Source organism: Littorina saxatilis, linkage group LG14 (assembly GCF_037325665.1).
Source record: "Littorina saxatilis isolate snail1 linkage group LG14, US_GU_Lsax_2.0, whole genome shotgun sequence".
NCBI classification, from domain to species: Eukaryota; Metazoa; Mollusca; class Gastropoda; order Littorinimorpha; family Littorinidae; genus Littorina; species Littorina saxatilis.
Window position 1 is genome coordinate 24,586,476 of NC_090258.1, and position 23,243 is coordinate 24,609,718.

A 23,243-nucleotide genomic window follows, 5' to 3' on the forward strand; every position below is an offset into this window, starting at 1 on the left:
TTGACACACACACATTGTCTCTTACTAGTAATTTGCCATTAACCTCTTCTACTCTGTACTGGGGACTGGCTGGCCGAGTGGTAACGCACTTGCGCTCGGAAGCGAGAGGTTGCGAGTTCGACCCTGGGTCAGGGCGTTAGCAATTTTCTCCCCCCTTTCCTAACCTAGGTGGTGGGTTCAAGTGCTAGTCTTTCGGATGAGACGAAAAACCGAGGTCCCTTCGTGTACACTACATTGGGGTGTGCACGTTAAAGATCCCACGATTGACAAAATAGTCTTTCCTGGCAAAATTGTATAGGCATAGATACAAAATGTCCACCAAAATACCCGTGTGACTTGGAATAATAGGCCGTGAAAAGTAGGATATGCGCCGAAATGGCTGCGATCTGCTGGTCGATGTGAATGCGTGATGTATTGTGTAAAAAAAAATCCATCTCACACGGCATAAATAGATCCCTGCGCCTTGAGTCCGAGTCTGGAGATACGCGCGCGATATAAGACTTCATATAACTTTGTTTTGCTTGCACCTAATCTATGGATTTTCCGGATCTAGAAAAAAAAGGGGGTTACACCTTGACGCACATAATAATTGGGAACATAAAATAAACAACACGCTTTCTTTCTCAAATAACATCCAACAAAAGGAATAACAAAAGATGCACCAATATTAAAAGTAATGAACATAGATTCATAGTCAAGGTACACTTTGAGTATAGCCTCGAAGAAAGTCTTACACGGAGTAACGCTGCAATTTAAAGTTTTCCAGTTTCTTATAAAGTGTTCTTGGAATTTCATTGTAATAGTTCATAGTCATAGTGCAAGTGAGAGAGTGTGTGTATGTGTGTGTGTGCGTCTGTGTGTGTGTGAGTGTGTGTGTGTGGGGGGGTGAGTGTGTGTGTGCGTGCGTCGGTGTGTGAGTTTGTGTATGTGTATGTGTGTGTGTGTGTATGTAGGTGTTTGTGTGTGCGTCGGTGTGTGTGAGTTTGTGTATGTGTGTGTGTATGTGTGTGTGTGTGTGTGGGGGTGGGGTGTTGTGCGCGTGTGTGTGTATGGAGTTGCATCATAGCAGTAATACGTTCAGTGACAACGGCACCTTTATTGTGTGTTAGTTGGTTGATTGGTATGTTGGTTGGTGTGTTTGCAGGTTAGTTGGCTGATGCTTTCTCATTTAGTTCACGTATGATTAATTTGTCAGGCGTTCGTAAGCAGAAGCATATTAACAGTTTATTCTTGACACTGACATCGCCTTGTGTTGACCGTCACAATTCCTCAGTCACACTGCACAAAACACAGACAGGACACACATTAATGCTAGAATTTGCAAGGACTCTTCAAACATTGTTTGTACTAAGTCAAGTTTTCACTTAATGCGTTAGATAGGTTGGGATCGAGACGAGGGTGGCGGTTTATGTGTGTGTGTGTGTGTGCATTTTATTTTTAAATTATCCCCCGAATCCAAAATTACAAAGTACTTAGAATAAAATTAATGTTCAAAATTAAAGAAAACCATCTTATGCAAATTAGGCCATATGTTTGCATATGCACGTGTACAACAATTCTATGAAAGCAACTGGACAAATCTTCATGAAACTTTATAATATAAGATAATATTCCAAGAATGTTCCGCAATTATTGTGACCCACTCAGAACTAGGCTTTTCATATAATTGTGGGTTTTAATTCCTGAGTTGGATTTTATAAGTAAGTGTTTCAAATGCACTAGGTGCGTCAGGTTTCCGGCCTTCTGGCTTATAATTAACACAGAAAGAGGAACATACTATGAAGCAACATTGACCTGGTCGTTCTGTAGTTAGGCAGAGCTCGAAGAGTCAAAAGGAGCAGCGTCCATCGACTGGCCCTTGGCAGGCTGAAACCGATTGCCATAGAAAGGCGAGTTACTGTGAGAACGATTATTTTGGAGATTTGATTTCCATTTATAAAAAAAAATTATTCTCAACGGAACTAGTTTATGTGTATATATTCATGGAACAACCTGCATTCCTCTCTTTATTGTTCTTGTATTTTTTTTTCATGTAGCCAACCCCCATGGGGTTTCTAGAAATAAAAAATTTGACTTGACTTGACTTGACTTGACTTGTGTGTGTGTGTGTGTGTGTGTGTGTGTGTGTGTGCGTTGGTGTGTTAGTGTGGGTGTGTGTGTGTGCGTTGGTGTGTTAGTGTGTGTGTGTGTGTGTTTGTTTTTGTGTGTGTGTGTGTTTGTGTGTGTGTGTGTGTTTGTGTGTGTGTCTGTGAAATAGTGTGTGTCTGTGTCTGTGTGAAAGTGTGTACAAGTTTGTGTCTGTGTCTGTGTGTGAAAGTGTGCATCTCTGTGTCCGTGTGTGGAGGGTATGGTTATCATACGTGCTTTTCCTCAAATAATAGTTTCTGATTTTGTTGATTGAGATTAGTTATTGCTTCGTATGTATAATTTGCATTTCGAAGTGTGGCTTTAAGTTTCTTGTATTGGAATTGTTATCGGTTCGTGCGCTACATAAAACGTAATTTATCATCATCATCATCATCATTATTATTATTATATCATTATTATTATTTCATAGAGAAGATGACAATGGACCTCTTACCTGTTTGCTGTTGAGATCTGTAGATGATCCTTTAATCTCCATGTCCACAAAGGAATTATCCTTTAAGAGAGGACCTGCAAACATCCAATAAAAAACCCTTTTAAGACCTTCAAAATATCCGAGAAAGCAGATCTTATAAAAAAGTATGTTTCAAAATGGGGAGGGGAGTGGGAGTAAATTTACAGAGGTTAGGAACAGAACATCTGAGAAAACAGAGTCTTACAACTAAGAGTCTTTCATCAGAGGGATGAGAGTTTTTCTTCAGCTAGAACTTTTTCCAATCACATTCAGTTTTAATGTCATGCTCTGTAAAATAAGCTATGTTACTAATGAACCTTGAACGACAAATAATGGAGAGAAAAAATGTTAAGTACATATTGAACATAAAGATATTACAAAATGTTCTATTTTTAACTCAAATTAGGAATCCCAAGAGACTGACTGTCTTTGGTGGGGCACTGGTGGAAGACGAGGCTTGCCGAGACCCCTCGGTGCCTAACTACACAAAGAAAAAATCGCGAGTCTCCCCCCTCCACACACACACACACACACACACACACACACACACACACACACACACAAACACACAAACACACACGCATACACGTACCAGTCTTCCTAGCAGCTTTCTTCTTCTTCAGGCAAACGATTGCAACAATTACAGCAACGATGACCAGTACTGCTGCCGACGCACCCGCAGCGATGAACAGCATGTTGTCATCCTCTAATAAAAAAAAGAGAAAAGATACACGCCCTATTCACACACATGTCAAATAGTAGTAGCACCGTGCCATTTTTTTTATATCGACATATCATATATGTTTATGTAACATCTGCCGACCTTTCTTCTGTTTTTCTTTTTTTTCACGTTTATTTTGTGTGTTTGTCTTTTAATTATGTGATGATTTTTTTCTTTGGGTATAAGCTCCTCTTTTATTTTCCAAAAGTATTCAAAACTTTTAAAACACACACACACACACACTGACACACACTAACACCCACACACAAACACACATACACACACACACACACACACTCGGACACACACACACACACACACACACACGCTTACCTTCATCCGGAGGAATAGGCCTGCAAACAGTCAAAGAAAGTAGTGTTCTAAAATCAAATGTTACGACGCTGGCATGCTAAGATCGCATTAATAAATGTATTTGATATAAAGATAACTAACAACAAATATTTAACCAGGGGTATTGAAGAATTTTACCTTTGAATATTTCATAGCTCCCATTCCAGTGGACTTGTTGACGTTTTTTTTTTTATATACAAGTCACTAATATCAAAGCAAAGAATAATTAGTGTGAAATTGATTGACGGATTGAGCCCCAAACTTAAGCATAATAAATTATTTTTGCTTTTTGTTCGAAAAATTAAGTTGCCACGGTTGTCTCCCTTTGCATAAATTGCATACCTAGGATTGACAGAGTTGTGTCCCTTCCTAGTTGTGCCGACGTTTTCCTTCTCAACACAATGAAAATGAAACTTTTCCGTGCAGTTCATTCCGTAACTTGAAGGGTAACATGAAGGGTAACTTGAAGGGTAACTTGAAGGGTAACTTGAAGGGTAACTTGAAGGGTAACTAAAATGACTTATACTGACAAGAACGAATTCTGAAAAATCGGAGGCTTAGATTGCAGTAGAAAAACGTCCTTTAGATTTAATTTACAACGCTAAAGTTGAACATAACCCAACCAGGCACTAGCAAACTTACTGGCAGGAAAGTGTGCTGTCTTTCATCTGACACTGGTGTCCGGCAGAACACGTGACGATCTGCTCATACACGTCACAGGCTCTTGCAGATGAGTCAACTGAAAAACAAAGTTATGATTACGTGTGAGACATTAACTAATGATCGATATATGATCTAACTGGCATGTACTCCTTTGTTTTGGAATATCAACATTTATGTCACCTTTAATCAATTACGCGTAAAATTGTGTTCATGTTTTCTTTATCCACGAGCGGTATAACTTGTGTGTGTTCAATTAGGAATATTGATTGAACTATGATAACAGGAAGCTATACAGAGTGCCTTTGGGCTTTCGGTTTTGGTCGTTCCTTGCAACTATTTGAAAACAACACAAAAACAATCAATCTATCTATCAATCAACGTACCAATCAATCAATCAATCAATCAATCAATCAATCAATCAATCAATCATCAATCAATCAATCAATCAATCAATCAATCAATCAAACAAATAACGTTTTCACAAAACTGTCCTTGTGCACACTCGGACACAACATACCCGACACACTGCCCACAAGGAGACTGATGTCGCCAGTCTGGCTGTCAATGGTCAGCTGACCTTGACCCATGGCCAACAAGGCCAAGCTCAAGTTTGACGCTGCATATGGATAAGTCTCGTTGTCGACAACAACCAAGGAATCGGCAATGAGGCTTCCCAGTCTGGGGACACAGATAATGAATGATACAATGTAGCTTCACTTAGAGTTTCTAGACCTTAACAAAGTCTCTCCTCTAATAAACACACACAAACACAAACAAAATATCAAACACTTCCATATCCCCCACGTCTTGAAATACCTGGTAACAGTATTTGTGTGTGACTGATGTGAGCAACAAAAAAAGGGATAGTTGCTTGTATTTCATGGACAGACAGAAACCAACAATCGAACTGACAAACAAACGAGCAAAAACCAAAGTTTTGCTAGCTCAGCATTTCACCTCGACCTTTGATACTGTGATTGAAACTGTATAGCAAACAGAAACACGGTGGACGAAATTGATCATATCACTCACGTGTTTCAATCAGCACACAAAAGCATAAATAATCACAGGAAGTAGAATACAAATTTAAAATCTGTGAATATCTTGTGAGACAAATCTATCTAACCTGAGCGAGACGACGATGACCGCTTCCAGTCCTGGTACGTCTGGTTCCAGTTTGTTGTACAGCTGTAGATGAAGAAAGTGTCAAATATGATGATAATGTTCTCCTGGAAGTTTATGTTATTGTGTTTGCAAAAAACAAAACAAAATGAGACAGCCAACAGACAGCCAACAGACAGCCAACGTTCCAATATTCAGAATCAAAAGACAAGAAAGTTATGATATTAGAACGTCATATTTATAACAAAACAAAACTTTAAGTTCACTGACCTTCGACCCAGCGTGTGTTAAGTGGACAGACAGACAAACACTCTAAAAGATACACATAGAATAAACTTATTTTATTTTCTAATATTTTATAATCCTTTATATTTTAAAATATTTTTTTTATATTACTGTGTTTGCAACGTTTTTTGATCGCGTTTACCTCTTATGAAAGGATTGTGTTTACAGAAGAACTTTGAACTAAAGGCAAACATTTCAGTTCAACCTACACTAAAAGCGTACTACATGCGGAAAGTAAAGCTCAATCATTTTAACCTGTACCGCTTTGCAAACCTTGTAATAAAACAAAACACTTTCTTTTGCAGACAATATATCACGTTAAGAATAACAATAGCAACCACAACAAAACAGATAAAGCTTTGTTTTGCAAAACTAGCGACTTGCTTCCAAAACAACTGCACTTAAACAAGTAATAATACGCTTGTGAAAGACGAAGGTAAAGGAACATAGAGTTGGTATAGATAAAAATATTCAAAATGAGCAACGTGGTTTTTTTCAAGGGAGAGCATCAATTAAGTTAGTAAATGTATTCTAAACCTTTTGAGGCAAAATCAGCAATATCTTTTTATAAAAAGTCGTATTTCACCAAGTAAATGTATTCGTTCAGGGTGCATAATCAGCAACAGGTTTCAAGAACAGTGACATTCAAGTAAGTAATAATATTCATAACGTTTTTGGGACAAAACCTGCGACATTGTTCATGGAAAAAGCATCTACAAGGTGAATATATTTAAATGTTTTCTGTCGCAAAAGACGGTACATGTTCACATGCAGTAGAGTTGTTCTTTGCTACTGGTCACAAGTGGGGGTCAGCTCAGACGGACGCATTTTTTCAATACAGTCTTGGGGAGAAACTGGTCACAAGTGGGGGTCAGCTCAGACGGACGCATTTTTTCAATACAGTCTTGGGGAGAAACTGGTCACAAGTGGGGGTCAGCTCAGACGGACGCATTTTTTTAATACAGTCTTGGGGAGAAACTGGTCACAAAGCACCCAGTACATGCCAGAGAGATAGGAGAATCGGCACAATCAAAGAAAATAACAAAATCATTCAATAGATACTACAGTATTTCTGCTTTATGAAAAGCAATATTTCAAAAACAAAACTAGAGATTTGGATTTTGACCACTTTTCCCCCTTTCTGTCACCAGTACTGAAGAACAACTCATATCGATGGGCTAAAACAGAACCAATTACCTCAAAATAACCTGTTTTGCAACTTTATAGTTATTTGACTTAACAACAGCAATCAAATAACTCAGTGTAATCTACAAACAGCCAGGCATTGGAATTATCCGCTTTAAGACAAATTTCCGCCGAAATTCCTGCAAAAAAGAAGAATCTGTCTGCCAAAAACACAACTCAGAGTAAAACAAACTAACTAACACCAGTCTGTGTATGGGTAAGTTTTCGTAACTAACTGTTTGTTTGTGCACTTAAAAGACCGTTGGGTCGTTATATTTGTGATTGTAACGTATTTGTGTCAATAACAAACGTTCCAATGAGTTACCTTTCTTGTTTTTTTGTATTCTGTGTATGGGTATGGTTTACATGCATAAATACTTTTGAAAGCAGTCACCTTCAATTGAATATTTCCGTTCAAGAGAGGCCTCTACATTTCTCAGAAACACAAAACCCAGAAATATGCATCAGACAATTCCAATGCCTGATAGCTACTTACTGCTTCTTCGGTCATGTTTTTCCAGGTGGCGTACGTCGTACCGTAAGGGTTGAACAACTCAGGGGGCGCTGTGATCTGGACTGTCAGTGTCACCGCCAATCCTACTAACGCTATAGATTAGCAAAAACAAATGCAGTATCAATTTCAAAACCCAAATATGTTGTGAAAGTCACGCTATGAAGACACACACACACACACGCGCGCGCGCGCTCACAAACACACACGCACACACACAAACACACACACACACACACACACGCACGCACGCACGCACGCGCACACACGCACGCACGCACGCACGCACGTACGCACGCACGCACGCGCACACACACACACACACACACACACACACACACACACACACACACACACACACACACACACACACACAACTCACTCAGTGCACGTGTTTGTATATTCAGCCCAAACACACATACCTCTACATTGATTTCCGGAACCGACATATCCAGGTGAACAGCTACAGGTGTAGGAACCGACAGTGTTGGTGCACTTTTGCGTACAGTTGTTTTGTCTGGCATCGAAGCATTCGTCCAAATCTGACACCAACAACAATTCAATGTGTTACCAGTTGATTTTTTAGTAGTGAACTTATGTTCAAATATGCTTTATGATCGTGTGTTTGTGTTATTAGAAATGCGATGTGGTGCCAAAAGACAAATTTCCATGTGTTTTGTAAAAATGAAAATGGACATTAAAGTTTTCTTATCTTATCTTATCGTATCTCATCAAGACTGCACCAGTGCATCATTTTGAGTGATTAGGAATAAGCGCAGTAAACTTCAAAGTGTTACAACCACCATTCACCTACACCTGAACCACTCTCCCCACTGTTTTAAAGCATCTATTCTATTCCTTGACTGCCTGTGCAACCGCAGCGCCTATAGGACGGGTTAACCCGTCACCTCAGTTCAGGATTTTTCCAGAAATGCTACGTCACTGCTGACACACAAATAGCAGCCAATGGCTTGGTAGGATACCTCATTCTCATTAATAAACATAAATGGTGACGCGGTTTTGCGTCTGAAGGCTGTTTTCGGCCTTGGCGGCAGGAAAGGGGAGAGAAAGCTTGACTCGTCAAAATGGCTAACGTGGACAGTCGACCGGGCCCTAGTAGAGTAAAGCAAAGACGGACTGACGCTACAGGCGGTGCAAATTATTATGGATACTGGCAGGGGAAGGGGGAGATCTTCTTTCAAACGATTCGTTGGAAACAGGTAGATGACAGTGATTATGATCCTTTCTTGGAGCAAGCAAATCAGCCACCTGTGTTTGATCCACAGGCACCGGAAGATGCGCCGGACTGATTTTTCAAAAGTTCTTATTTAAACATCATTATAAGCCAAACTAATTATCATTTCCATGTTTAGACACTAAAAACAGATGCTTGGTTCAATTTCCTTTAAAAATAACATAGGTATTACTTACCTACCTACTGCCAGTTTGGAGCTAGAATTTTGTGTGAATTATTACACCCCGAACTCCAAAATTCCCTGGCAATCAGGAATGCACATAAGTAAGTTTTGATTGGCAGCGAAAGGGTTAAGGTCATTTGAATATCCGTACATGAGTTTTAGCTAATGAAATCCTACATTTAGGGTAGCATAAGTATTATTTCCCTCAGACCATTTTTTCTTCTAATCGGCATGACTCACACATTAATTCGTTTCCAAAGTGACAGTTTTTGAAGGAGGATGTAGGGCGGGGATGTAGCTCAGTCGGTAGCGCGCTGGATTTGTATCCAGTTGGCCGCTGTCAGCGTGAGTTCGTCCCCACGTTCGGCGAGAGATTTATTTCTCAGAGTCAACTTTGTGTGCAGACTCTCCTCGGTGTCCGAACACCCCCGTGTGTACACGCAAGCACAAGACCAAGTGCGCACGAAAAAGATCCTGTAATCCATGTCAGAGTTCGGTGGGTTATAGAAACACGAAAATACCCAGCATGCTTCCTCCGAAAACGGCGTACGGCTGCCTAAATGGCGGGGTAAAAAACGGTCATACACGTACAATTCCACTCGTGCAAAAAAACACGAGTGTACGTGGGAGTTTCAGCCCACGAACGCAGAAGAAGAAAGAAGAAGAAGGAGGACATGATACAGGCATTTCAACACCCAAGCATCATTTAAATGTGGTGTCAGCACATTGACCTAAACCTCCGCATTGCCCCTGACAAAAGTCTCTCAAATCCGTCAACCGAATGTATCTTTGCTATACAATTTCAACGACATTACAGTTGCTCATGGAAAACTATTCACTCACCCACGCAGTCATTGTTTCCGTCGCTTGTGTACCCTTCTTCACAACCACAGGAAAAGCCGCCATTGAAGTTCATGCAGATCTCGTGACTGCCTGAACAGCCGTGATTGGTTGAGCATTCATCGATGTCATTCTCACAACGCGAACCTTCCCATCCGTTCTTGCATAAGCATGTTCCGTTAACAGCGTCACATGACGCCGCGTTTGCGGTGCACGTGCACTGCTCAGCGCAGTTTGTTCCGAACATGTTAGGAGCACACGCTAAAAAAAACGATCAAAAAAACATGAACATATGACAATAGAACTTTACAGCCAGATTTCAAAACAAAGCAAGCCATAACAAACCCAGCAAAAATCGAACAAAACAAAAAAATCACACACTCAAAAAACAAAAAAAACGAACAAGCAAAAACAATAAACAAATAAACACAAATAGAACAAATCACAACAGAATAGAACATACTTTTTTTAAGTAACATTTCACTAAACGCACACATCACAATGCTATGCTCAGCTTAAATACGTAGTATTAGCTAGCTCTAAATCAAAACACTTAAGAAGAAGAACTAGAATCAAAACACAACAGTAGATTGGTTATAACTGTTTATCGTCTCGTCAACATGTTAATGCTATTCAAGGCCCCACAACAGGAGAAAAACTAGAAGGTTTAGGTCTTTATAAATATATTTCACTTTAACAATCGGTATTTAACCTGACAAAAGGTCACAAAGCAGCCACACAACCAACCTTCACAGACTCCAGCAGAGTTTTTGACGTGTCCTTGTTGACACTGACACACGTAACTCCCTGCCGTGTTGTGACACGTGGATTTGGCACCACACGCCACAGTTGAACACTCATCAATGTCGGCATCACACGTCTGACCACTGTAGCCTGTACTGCAGTTGCAGGTCCCAGAACCGCTGTCACACGAAACTGTGTTTAGCCAGTTGCAAGTGCAGCTTCTGCTGCAGCCTTCCCCATAGTTTCCCGTTGGACACTCTGGGAATTAAAGAAGCACAGGGTCAAAACACACTGTGGACAATAAATTGTGCAATATTTGTCAGTCAATCTCAACTGTTGTACTTCGTGTTCAATTAAGGACAGCACTCTTTAAATTAAGAGTTACACCAACGACGACAACAATAATACAACACCTCTGCAAGTTCGTCCGTCGTTGTTGAGAATATGACCATCATTACAGCTACAGACGGCGGATCTGTTGTCGCTGCTTCCTTGACAGTTGTGTTCACATCTGTCATCCGCGCACGGGTCCTGGACTGAAAAAAGAGAAAATTGAAAACAAAATGGAAGATTGAGCAGGTTAACAAGAAGTTGGTGTGTGTCTAAATGCGTAACGACAGATGAAATTGCACACGCGCACTGCCATGCAGGCAAAGTAATCAAGCATTGTTTTAAACGAGAAACTAAACTGGTTTAAAAGTTGACTTTTTCTGTTCGTTCTTCATCTTTTGTTAGTGCAAAACCTTATCATTTGATCAAACTTATCATTTATCAATGTGTATCCATACAACTCCCACTGAAAAACATTCTAGCTACCCGGTGCTGTTCTGCGATTTGTTTTCTTACACTTTTGCTCAGTTCAAATTAATCTCCAAGTATGTTCGAGTCCTTTGTTCTTTTTAAACACGTGCTTCGATGTGAAACTTGAACGAATTCCCTCACCAATCCATTGACAGGTATTGGAGCCTGTGAGCCGATATCCATTGTTACAGAAACATGTTTCATTACTGCAACCACCGTCCTCTGTCGGGCAGTCTGCTCTTTTGCATAGTGTTGGAGAGGAGGCTGCAATGCATTCGGGACATACGTTACATACTGATAAAAGAAAGAGACAGAGAGAGGGAGAGAGAGGCACAGAAAGACAGATATACAAACGAAGAGAGAGAGAGAGAGATATAGAGATATAGAGTGAGAGAGAGAGAAAGAGAGAGAGAGAGAGAGAGACAGACAGACAGACAGAGAGAGACAGAGACAGAGACACAGAGACACACAGAGACAGAGAGAGACAGAGAGAGAGAGAGACAGACAGAGAGACAGAGGCAGACACAGACAGACAGGTACGCAGGCATACAAACAAAGAGTGAGATAGAGAGACAGACAAACAGAGAGACAGACAAACAGAGAGACAGAGAGAGGTAGAAATAGAGCAGAATTGCAGTTGTACAGAAGCGGGACATCGATCTTCACCGTGTGATGCTACCTTTAGCTGGTCCTGTGGGGGCCAACTATTTGATTAAAGTTGTTGGGAAGGGGTGCTTGATGAAACGAACGTTCTTAAACATTTAAAAACAAGTCACACATGTCAAGAACTTACCACTGCAAGTGACGCCATCGTTGTCCAAAACGTAGCCCATGACGTTACACGAGCAGCGGTAGGACCCTCGAGTGTTGTCACAGCGCTGTGTGCATTCATTGGTCACCGACACCGCGCACTCGTTGATATCTACACAGCGGCAAATATCACACAATCAGGGCCATATGATAAATGATGCTGTTTGTGTGAATCTTCATCTAGCAATGTGTGTCATACGTAAATATCTAATTACAGGACTCAAAGATATGAACGTTCGATTCAAAGCACGGACAAACCAGTGATAGTGATTTGACTACAAGACTTTGCAGTGAAGTTTACCCTAAATACAACTTGGAAACACAGAAAAGATATTGAAAGGGTGAAAATATAATATCTCTGCCGTTTCTGCTTCAGGACTCGATAACTGACTCTGAAAGAGGGTATTCAACAGGAACTTGGACATTCAGGAAGTCTAGAGCTATGTAAGTATTCTCAATCTATCAAACTATGTACAGTTAAACCTGTCTATAACAATCACACAAAGGTATTGTCGTAAAAGAATGGTAGTCGCCATGGAGAGGTAAATTATGCAGAAAAACCACACGTCGGGATCATTTAGGGAGGTCGTTGCAGGCAGTCGGTCGTTATCGGGAGGTTGTCCTTAGGGAACGACTGTATTGTGTTTTGTTGGTATTCACAAATCTACTATTTTATTAGATAAGCACACAGTTGTACACACGGGTACATAGATCTAGCAGTCAGTCATCTAGCAGTCATCTAGCAGTCAGTCATCTAGCAGTCTATGTCAGTCATCTAGCAGTCAGTCATCTAGCAGTCAGTTGGTAGAGCACTGGACTTGTGATCGGAAGGTCGCAGGTTCGAATTCGTGCCGGGACGGACACGGGTCAACTTTATGTGCAGACCCAGAGACGGAAGCCATGTCCCACCCCCGTGTCATCACAATGGCACGTAAAAGACCTTGGTCATTCTGCCATAAGTGCAGGTGGCTGAATACACCTAAACACGCAGACACCTGGGTAGCGCGACTCCGTTGCTGCTAGCTTTTCACTGGGAGGAAGCGACCCGATTTTCCCAGCGATGAGACAATAAAGTAATGAAAAAAAAAATGAAAAAAAAAAATCTAGTAGTCAGCCATCTAGCGGTCAGTCATCTAGCGGTCAGTCATCTAGCGGTCAGTCATTTAGCAGTCAGTCATCTAGCGGTCAGTCATCTAGCAGTCAATCATCTAGCGGTCAGTCATTTAACAGTCAAGCATCTAGCAGTCATCTAGCAGTCAGTCATCTAGCAGTCAGTTATTTAGCAGTCAGTCATCTAGCAGTCAGTCATCTAGCAGTCAGTCATCTAGCAGTCAGTCATTTAGCAGTCAAGCATCTAGCAGTCATCTAGCAGTCAGTCGCCTAGCAGTCAGTCATCTAGCAGTCAGTCGCCTAGCAGTCAGTCATCTACCAGTCAGTCATTTAGCAGTCAAGCATCTAGCAGTCAGTCATCTAGCAGTCAGTCATCTAGCAGTCAGTCATCTAGCAGTCAGTCATCTAGCAGTCAGTCATCTAGTAGTCGGTCATCTAGCAGTCAGTCATCTTGTAGTCAGTCATCTATCAGTCAGTCATCTAGTGGTCAGTCATCTAGCAGTCAAACTTACCGACACAGACCCCCGAGGTAGCATTGAGAGAGAAGCCCCTGTTACACAGACAGCGGTAACTACCGGGAGAGTTTTCACACTGGTGACCACACAGACTGTTCGCACACTCGTTCACGTCTGAAACAAATAATTACACAACATGTCTGTTAAGCTCGTTGCTTCGCCTTCACTTGTAATGTTAAACAATGGATGGTACAGGACAATCTGTCCTGTTACTGTAAAAAGCCTCAACATGCCAATACGTTTACGTCTAGGAATAGAAGGATACGCGTGCGCAGTCTTCACTTGGATTTCGCACGCAGTTTAATAACCAGACTAACAAGCGTTCTCTTGGATTATGGCTAACATCCTTCTTGTGGGTGTAATTATCTGTGACAATTTGACATAAAGGTTCCTGTAACATGTATCGGCCAAATCCGAAACAAGCTTCGACTTACACAAGGTAAGTTCTAACATGTTTGTGGTAATTTTCCGTGAACATTAACATGCTGCTTATTCAGACTGTAGCTATGATCAGTGATGTGTGATTGCTGGACATTTCTATGTGAGTTGTAATGCCCCATGCATTATGTAAAGCACCTTGAGACTACAATTTGGTTGCAAATAGACCTATAGAAGATTTGTTTTATTATTATGTTCAATTACATTGTTTAATCAAATTTGCTTCGTAGAGCAGAGACTATGCAGTTCCTCTGTGATCAGAGAAGTTAAAGGCATATGTACGCGCTCCCGTGTTTACAAAGTGTAGTTTGCCCATAATCGATGTCAAACGCACCATAAGACCATATAATGACGATATGTCACCATGCGCGGACCATAATACATGCATTACAGCTTGTTCTAGCCTCTGAAAAAGTGAGGATGTCAACAAAGCCGCGGTGTTAGCTCCCTTGCAACAACGTTACATGTGTTGCCAAATCTATAAATAGGACGATCCAGATCAAAATGAAAATTAACATATCTCAACATTGAAGGGGTCCTAGACCACAATATTTTGCAGGGAACATAATTTAGCATGTCTCCAGCTGTTGGTAAAGCAATTAGCGTGTGTAGTCATCGAGTACATATGCCTTTAAAATAACACGACCAAGCAATTTCAATACACAACATAATAAGCGTATGAGTGTCCCAGTGTATGTAGGTAGCGTCTGATCTTATCGTAATTAAAATTCATGTTTTATACACAAAGCCTTCTTACGTTTTAGTCAGTGGAAAAAAAACCTGCGGACACTATAGTTAGAATAAAACAGCAGTAAGATCACCTTGGCAAGTGTTGTTGATGAGCTGGTAACCCGGTGCACAGCTACACTTGTATCCCCCCTGTACATTTACACAGAGGGCTTTCCGCGTTAGGCACATGTCCTGGGCATCTTTTGTTTCACATTCATTGATGTCCTGATCGCATCGCTCTCCCGTCCATCCTGATTTACATACACAGCCGGTAGTGACGTCACAGCGGGTTGCGCCAAGGCCACAGGCGCAGGTCTTTGTACAATTCTCCCCATAGGTACCAGTTGGGCATGCTTAAGGACAAAAGACATATGAATGTTGAAGGTTAATTGTGTTCAAAAGTTTTGTCAGGTCAAGGACAAATTCCTTCTTTAAATAAAAAGCATGATCGAGCAAGAATTCTCTCAGCCGTAAAACTTGCATGTGATAGTTTGATTCGTTAACCTCATGGTTATGCTTTATTTAACTTTCTTCTCGGAACACTGAATATGCTAACTCCATACAGGTATGACATGAGCTGTCATCTATCAATCCTTACCTCAAAAGCTACTTCTTGGGAAACTACTGGCGTGGGCTTGATAAGATGTTTTAAAGAGCCGACAGCTCGACTGTTTCAGAAAACCGAAGTCCAGATACAAAACATGGCAGGTGCATGACAGAACTCCCCCCCCCCCAAAAAAAAAAAAGAAAAAAAAAAGAAAAGAACTTCCCAGTAACCATTATATGAAGAGTTTGAACTAACAATAATAAACGTTCCAGCTGCTACAAAAAAGTAGGCCTTCTGCTAGAAAGGTGATGAGGACAACATGCACACGTTCCTGTTTTCTTCCGTGCTGGCGTCAGGGTTTACAGAAAAAGGAATAACTACTTGTGAAATCATGAGTGCATTGAGTTGATTTCTACACACAACAGCCAAGACGGCGTGAATTCTAATTCATCAGTAAAAAGGTTGACGTCAATATTCGTATGAAAAGTACTCACGCAAACAGTTGTGTCCGCTGCTGTCCAGTTTTGAGCCAATGGGACATCGACACGTGTAACCGCCCTGAGTGTTGACACACTCACTGTTGGCACTGCAGTTTGCGATTCCAAGGCTGCACTCGTCTTCGTCTAAAGAAAACACGACAAGTTAGACGAAAATGTTTTTACTTATGGTATTTTGGAAAAATGCACGGTATGTCGAATATACTAATCTCAAGAGACCAGTAGATAATATTCAGGACATACAAATGCCGGTTATTACAAGACATTCTTATGATGACATCACCAGAGATTAAAAACCATAACACGAAGAATCAACAACATAAACATACCCAGAAAACAATTAGTTGAGTAGAAACAGATCATACTTTGAAGCAGTTAAGGACCCATAATCATATACATTGGCAGCAGATTCTGATTGCCAATACTGACAGAAAGATATAAATAATTATATATAGCACAGCTTCATTTATCAATTAAATTCCTTCCCCTGTGACATCGACGACAACGATGATGACGATAATGATGACGATGATTATGACGATCAAGATGATGATAATGATGATGAAGATGAAGAAGATGAAGATGATAATGATGGTGAAGATGAAGATGATGATGAAGATGAAGATGATGATGAAGATGATGATGAAGATGATGATGGTGAAGATGATGATGATGATGATGATGATGATGATGATGATGATGATGATGATGATGATGATTAGCTGGTTTTGGGGATCAGAGGATCAATGAAAAAGATTGTGTGAAAGCATAACCACGACATATATCAGTACGATGAAAGCAATACATTCCCATCCTGACAAATCTTATTATGTTTCCAAAAATAAAGAGAAAACAGTCTGTAAAAGTAAAATATAACCCATTCCTAATTTACTATTACAGATCTTTTCCTAAGGGAAATTCTGGCAGAATATAAAAAAACTAAAATGCCCACTCACCTTGGCATGACTGGAGGTCTGGACCCAGCACGTAACCCAGCCAACAGAAACAGAAGGCGCGCTCATCGTCGTTCAGGGAGCAGCCATGGTCACAGTTCAGCCCTTCAAACTCAGCGCACACGTCCGCCACTGTAACAGACAGGAGTGAAAGCGTTCATCAGAAGTTGAGATGGCAGATTTATATCAGCTTTCTCGGAATCTACTCATTCCTTCAAAACATGTGAAATGAGTTTAAACAAACATTTAACTTTCATAACCAAAACAAAACTCAACGTTCAATAAATGTAGAAGTTCTCCTTCGTCAGCTTTACAAGAAAAACAAGAAATTCCTCCGAGGTAGGAAAAACACCCCCGTTGGTCAAAGGGAAATAACCATTCTCACTGCCACCAACTGAGAAGGTTATTTCCCTTTGACCATGAATATGTCCCTCTATAAGTCCTTGTAGAATCTTAATCCACCAATAACTCCCTAACCGTGTGTTTGACTGGTCCCAATTTTTGTAAGGACCGTCTCAGGAATGTATAGAACCTGTTCACCAAGTGTGGTGACGATCGGTCCGTTCATTCTTGAGATCTATATGCGAACACAAACAAACAAACAAACAAACAAACACATCGATCGAAACCTATACACACCCCTTTACCGGGGGTGTAACAATAGCATCGTTGTCTTTTTCTTAACAGCAAACAGACATTCTCTTCCTTCATGACAAGACAAGTCTTTCGGATGAGACGAAAAACCGAGGTCCCTTCGTGTACACTACATTGGGGTGTGCACGTTAAAAGATCCCACGATTGACAAAAGGGTCTTTCCTGGCAAAATTGTATAGGCATAGATAAAAACAAATGTCCACCAAAATACCCGTGTGACTTGGAATAATAGGCCGTGAAAAGTAGGATATGCGCCGAAATGGCTGCGATCTGCTGGCCGATGTGAATGCGCGATGTATTGTTAAAATAATTCCATCTCACACGGCATAAATAAATATATGCGCGATATAAATTGCATAAAATAAAAATAAAAAAATAAAAAAATAAATCCCTGCGCTTAGAACTGTACCCACGGAATACGCGCGATATAAGCCTCATATTGATTGATTGAAGACATTCTTCCAAATTGGAAAGGCATACATTTGCAACACAAAATGTATTCTAATTACAAATTCAAGGACCATTTAGCTTTCACATTCATAAAATGTATTCAACCTATCAATTGCATTTATAGAAGTTCTCTCGTCAACAAAACATCCCTCAATTTCTTTCTACCAACTTAAAAACACACAAATCATATTCCTGACATCGTGGGCGCGACAGATGTTGCTCTGTTTGTCGTGCCTGTAATACAATCGGTGTCGCTGGCAATGTCAAATTTATCTCAGTGGCCTAGCTTCTATAGCAGAGCTTTGTCTCCTAGAGACGGATGATGGGCTTTACCAAGATTGTCTTTCTGTGTCCTCCGTCAAGGGCCACACAGCCATATGGTAAAAGATCTCATTTGCAAAGCAGTGCTTACCCGGACTGCAGGAGGCCCTGTCCAAGTTCAGCCGGTATCCATAGCGACATTCACAGTTGTACGTTCCAGGGACGTTGCGACACTTTTGTTGACACTGGTTGACGCTGCTGCTGCTGCATTCGTCTACATCTGGTAAATTGTTGAGCATTGCATGAACAGTTCATATCACAGAAATGAAGAAATCCGAAGTGCCTGCCGTTCAATAATTTCCTACAAAATTTAATGCTTCAACTTCATCATTTTAGTAGCATTTGCAGCATACATCAATAAATACATTGTATGGTTGCGAAGGCAGTGCAACATTATTTTATGAGTTTTTCCTTCTTTTTTTTTTATAACGTTTGAAACTGGTTTTTAGCTGACGTCTTGCATCATTCTAAAACCTAAACAGTCTTCTCAGATGCATTACATTTGTTGAGAATTACAATTCGTCATATATACAATGTCACTGGAGTCTTTCTTTCTTTATTTGGTGCTTAACGTCGTTTTCAACCACGAAGGTTATATCGCGACGGGAAAATTACTACAATCACAGATACGGAAAATTAAAAATCATAAGCCTTGGGTAAAGCAAACAATACAAGAATTCAACAGAGAAAAAACACCTACTATTTTGTCCATAATGCATAAGGGATAGTTTTTTTTACCAATGCACTGTCCGTTGACACGTCTATATCCATTTCTGCACGTGCAATAAAAGGAGCCTGGAACGTTGTGACACTGTTCTAGTTCTTCACACGTGTTTGATACTGTCCCATCGGCACATTCGTCGATATCTGAAACACAAACATCCACAGCTTAGTGCCTACAATAAGTGCTGTTTTGAGATATACATTCATTAACATTTCTTCAATATGTATACATCTTTTTTTTAAGTCATTTAGTATACACTGTTTTTAAATTGTCCATATAAAACATTATGTATACTATGTGTGTTCAGGCTTGTCACTATCCTCAAACCAACATTATTTGAAGCATTTTTAATCAGTAATACACTTTAAAAGACGACAGAAAGAGCAGAGGCAATGAGACGGTCCTTTTCAAACACAATCTGTAGCGGCTTGTTCCGTTGTTTTAATAAGTCGTTGATTGTGTTTGTTTTTCATCCTGAATACAGAATATGCTTGTTTATCAGTCAATCGGCGTGTGCTTGCAAATATCTTGCAGCACTAATTTTTTTTCATGTTATCTTTAAAATGTACCTTGGCAGACACCCTCGAAGTCTTTGGCGTATCCATCAGGACAGAGACAGGCGTAAGACCCGTTGTTGTTGACACACCGCTTGCCTTCCCCGCACACATCCGGGCTCTCCTCGCACTCGTTGACGTCATCCTGACACTGACTTCCGGTCCATCCTGACTGACAGACACAGCCGGTGACGGGGTGACAGCTTAGGCCACGCCCACTACACTCACACGTGTGACGACACTCCGGTCCGTAGCGAAGTTTGGGACAGGGGTTGCACGTGCGCTGGTCGCTGCTCATCACGTGACCTGTGTAGCACGTGCAGGCGAAGCTGCCCTGAGTGTTGGTGCAAGACTGGCTGCACACACCCTCCGAGCACTCGTTTCTGTCAGTACAAGACTTGTTATTTGCTGGAGCTAGGGCGTAGCCATTGAAACAGAAGCACTGTGCGACTGTGTTGCTGCTGCTGTCGGTGGTGATGGTACAACCGTGGTCGCAGCCGGCTCTCCCACACAGGTCCGTCGTTGTGGTGTTTGCCGCGCAGCTCCCTATAGATAACAATAAATAGAAATGACAATTTAGTCTACGTGTGTTAGAGGACAAGCACAACGTCTGAACACATGCACATTTGCACAGCGACAAAGATGCTGCTACATACATGTCTTGAATACAAACAATAGCAAATGCCTGTAGCACTCTCATTCGACAGGTCCCATTGCAATGGACCCCCCCCCCCCTTTCAAGACTCCAAATAGAAGACTCATGGGACATGTTGGGAGATCATCAAACCCTGGAAGTGTGCACAGTTTTAAAGCTCAAGTTTCAAAAACATCCGAGATAACCTCAAGGTCATTATTTTTGTGTGTCTGCGGACAGTACTTCTTCCTGAGGCTTTCCTGATTTCCCAGGTGAGTCAAATATCTAGGATAGGAGATTAGGAGTAAAACGGTACAGCAACAGCAGCAACAACAACACCACCACCAACACCAACTCCACCACCACCATCACAACCTCCGACAACACCGTAAACGACAATAAGAACAACAACAACACCAAAACAAAAACATAATCCAACTCGCCTTTAGCAGAGAGTGTGTATCCAGGGAAACACTGACACCTGTAACTTCCCTCTGTGTTCAGACACTGTTGCTGACAACCGTCCGTTTTCTCTGCGCATTCGTTGATGTCGTCACAGCTGACGTCATCACTGCTCAGACGGTAACCGTCACGGCAAGCGCAGGTGAACGAGCCAGGCAGGTTGGTGCACAGGTGGGTGCAGTTGGGTTGCTGAGAACACTCGTCAACGTCGATGCACCTGGAAATAGATATTGCACCCAGATACTTCTTGCACCGCTTTTACTAACGCTGTGACCACATGCTGGTGATAACTTGATTGCCTTCGTATTCCTTTTTAACAGCAATAACAGGCACAAATAATGTTGCCGAACAGCTTGAAGGATTCTGCAAAATAATTTCCCATAAAAATGTGCGTCTATGTATGTTGAACAATAAAGTAAAACAAAACAAACACGGTTTATTCTCCTTTAATCATCTATCACTCACAAGTGAGATACGCCGCGCACGAAATGTGATCAATAATGAGAACAAAATTGCACTTCTTTAAAGAAGAGAAACAAAATAATAAACATTGCTCAATTAAGAAACACCGTTTCTGCATTTTGCCATTGGAACTATTTGCTCTAAGCTCACGCCGTATATTTGGCTGTATCGAGAGCGCGCCGCCACCACGTTTAAACAAAGCGTTGCCGCCAACATCACGGTAAGTGTCCCCCTTTAAAAGCAAAAGGTGTCTCTTTGAAACCACGTACAGCTTAACTTTATGGTTGTGGGAATGAGTAAGGTTTGTATCTAGAGCATGTGTGGTTTTCACCGAGAAATATACACGTAAACGAACATACGAACCGATTTGCTGTAGATGTGCCCTCACTCAGGCATATTTTTCTCACTTTCATCCCATCCTACATGCCTCTTTATCAATTAATGGACTGACAAGCCAAACACACCCCGCGGGCTAGGGGGAGTCCCATATTGGTTGGGACGAGAAAGAATTTACCCGATGTCCCCCAGCATGTCGTAAGAGGCGACTAACGGATTCTGTTTCTCCTTTTACCCTTATTAAGTGTTTCTTGTATAGAATATAGTCAATTTTTGTAAAGATTTTAGTCAAGCAGTATGTAAGAAATGTTAAGTCCTTTGCACTGGAAACTTGCATTCTCACAGTAAGGTAATATATTGTACTACGTTGCAAGCCCCCGGAGCAAATTTTTGATTTTTGTGAACAAGAAACAATTGACAAGTGGCTCTATCCCATCTTCCCCCTTTCCCCGTCGCGATATAACCCTTCGTGGTTGAAAACGACGTTAAACACCAAATAAAGAACAAGCCAAACTTTTATGTTCATTGATGTGTCCTGCGTTGATATGTGAAATATCACTATTCAAAGCGGTCTGTATTGTGCAAACATTCAAAAAGAAATGAAGCAGTCAAAACTGTTTTATACCAAACCGCCGCAACGTCTGGTTCGGAATAAAATTGCCTCCGCGCGGTGGAAACGATACAGCATCAACACACCCAAGCCAACTATCGCGTGGCGTTACGGCGGCGCACGCTCGGTTCAGCCTTGCATATACGAGGTGGAGCTACCCGAATGAAAACACTAAGCCACAATATGCTGCTTTGGCAGCACTTATCATTTTCCAAGAATAAGTGACCACAAGTGATGATGAGTATAATGCAGTAGACACTAAAGATTTCAGTTTGAAAGACTTCACACAATTCCAACATGTTCACAACCACGCTGCACATACCTTGTGAAATCTGTAGGATCAGTATAAAACCCATCAGGACATGCTGAGCAATTGAAGCCTACGTCACTTCCGCCTTGCTGGTCCGGCGTGAGGTCAGTGCAGACCTGGTGTACGTCACAGGGACTCTCCTCACATGCGTCCTCGTCCTCGTCACAGTTATCACCTGTTTTAATAAAAGGCATATGTGTTTGTTGTCACTTCATATGTATTTGGGGTCTTGATTTGGCCAATATGGTCCGCTGGGCCCAAAAAGCAACAACTAACTAACTAACTCATATGTGTATATCATTTTATCGCATTTTTACTGATCACATGACAAAAACTGCTGTTGTCATTGGTCAACTAGGAACTGTATATTATTAGTTATCGTTAGATTTGACTGTGATATCAACATTTATCAGTCTGAATGTCGAGAAAGCTGATATCATATCAGATCGTAAGGGGTGGGGGATGGGGTGGGTGCTGGGGATGGGGTGGGTGCTGGGGATGGGGTGGGTGCTGGGGATGGGGTGGGTGCTGGGGATGGGGTGGGTGATGGGGTGGGTGCTGGGGTTAGAGGGGTGAGGTTGGGTTTGGCTGGTTTTATTTTTTTTAAATTTTTTTTTACTCGTATTGTTTTGTCACCATCAAAACAACTGTTCGTACCGTGCAAGCAATTTCGCAAACCCTCACAGATGTGTACATGCTTCTACGTGGCATGAAATCATTCCTCAACTCGGGCGCATAGCAAACTCCAACAGCTTAGCTGCTACCCGAAAACAGTGGAGTGGTTTCTTATCCCGATTGTTATTTCATTTTATAGATTGACATAGTTGTCAGTTTAGAAGTTAACTCGATCAGCACCTCCGACCACATCAAAATCGAAAATGTTCCTC

At 41.3% G+C, this 23,243-nt stretch overlaps 1 protein-coding gene across 1 annotated transcript in view; it reads right to left on the bottom strand.

Moving 5' to 3' along the window:
- LOC138946557 (uncharacterized) overlaps window positions 1–23,243 on the bottom strand; it is a 117,115-nt gene that overhangs the window by 352 nt on the left and 93,520 nt on the right. The window contains exons 42-65 of the mRNA XM_070317999.1: window positions 22,369–22,531; window positions 20,620–20,855; window positions 19,558–20,088; window positions 19,003–19,131; window positions 18,356–18,484; window positions 16,843–16,971; window positions 15,884–16,012; window positions 14,935–15,195; window positions 13,673–13,789; window positions 12,034–12,162; window positions 11,382–11,504; window positions 10,853–10,975; window positions 10,443–10,697; window positions 9,699–9,956; window positions 7,860–7,979; window positions 7,423–7,532; window positions 5,461–5,522; window positions 4,852–5,012; window positions 4,314–4,410; window positions 3,654–3,673; window positions 3,192–3,305; window positions 2,582–2,655; window positions 1,795–1,866; window positions 1–1,278 (exon numbers count right to left, since the gene is read on the bottom strand). The exon at window positions 1–1,278 is cut by the window's left edge and continues 352 nt beyond it. Coding sequence (XP_070174100.1) covers window positions 1,810–1,866; window positions 2,582–2,655; window positions 3,192–3,305; window positions 3,654–3,673; window positions 4,314–4,410; window positions 4,852–5,012; window positions 5,461–5,522; window positions 7,423–7,532; window positions 7,860–7,979; window positions 9,699–9,956; window positions 10,443–10,697; window positions 10,853–10,975; window positions 11,382–11,504; window positions 12,034–12,162; window positions 13,673–13,789; window positions 14,935–15,195; window positions 15,884–16,012; window positions 16,843–16,971; window positions 18,356–18,484; window positions 19,003–19,131; window positions 19,558–20,088; window positions 20,620–20,855; window positions 22,369–22,531 — 3,527 coding nt within the window. The 3' untranslated portion in view covers window positions 1–1,278; window positions 1,795–1,809. The remainder of the gene's footprint in view (window positions 1,279–1,794; window positions 1,867–2,581; window positions 2,656–3,191; window positions 3,306–3,653; window positions 3,674–4,313; window positions 4,411–4,851; window positions 5,013–5,460; window positions 5,523–7,422; window positions 7,533–7,859; window positions 7,980–9,698; window positions 9,957–10,442; window positions 10,698–10,852; window positions 10,976–11,381; window positions 11,505–12,033; window positions 12,163–13,672; window positions 13,790–14,934; window positions 15,196–15,883; window positions 16,013–16,842; window positions 16,972–18,355; window positions 18,485–19,002; window positions 19,132–19,557; window positions 20,089–20,619; window positions 20,856–22,368; window positions 22,532–23,243) is intronic.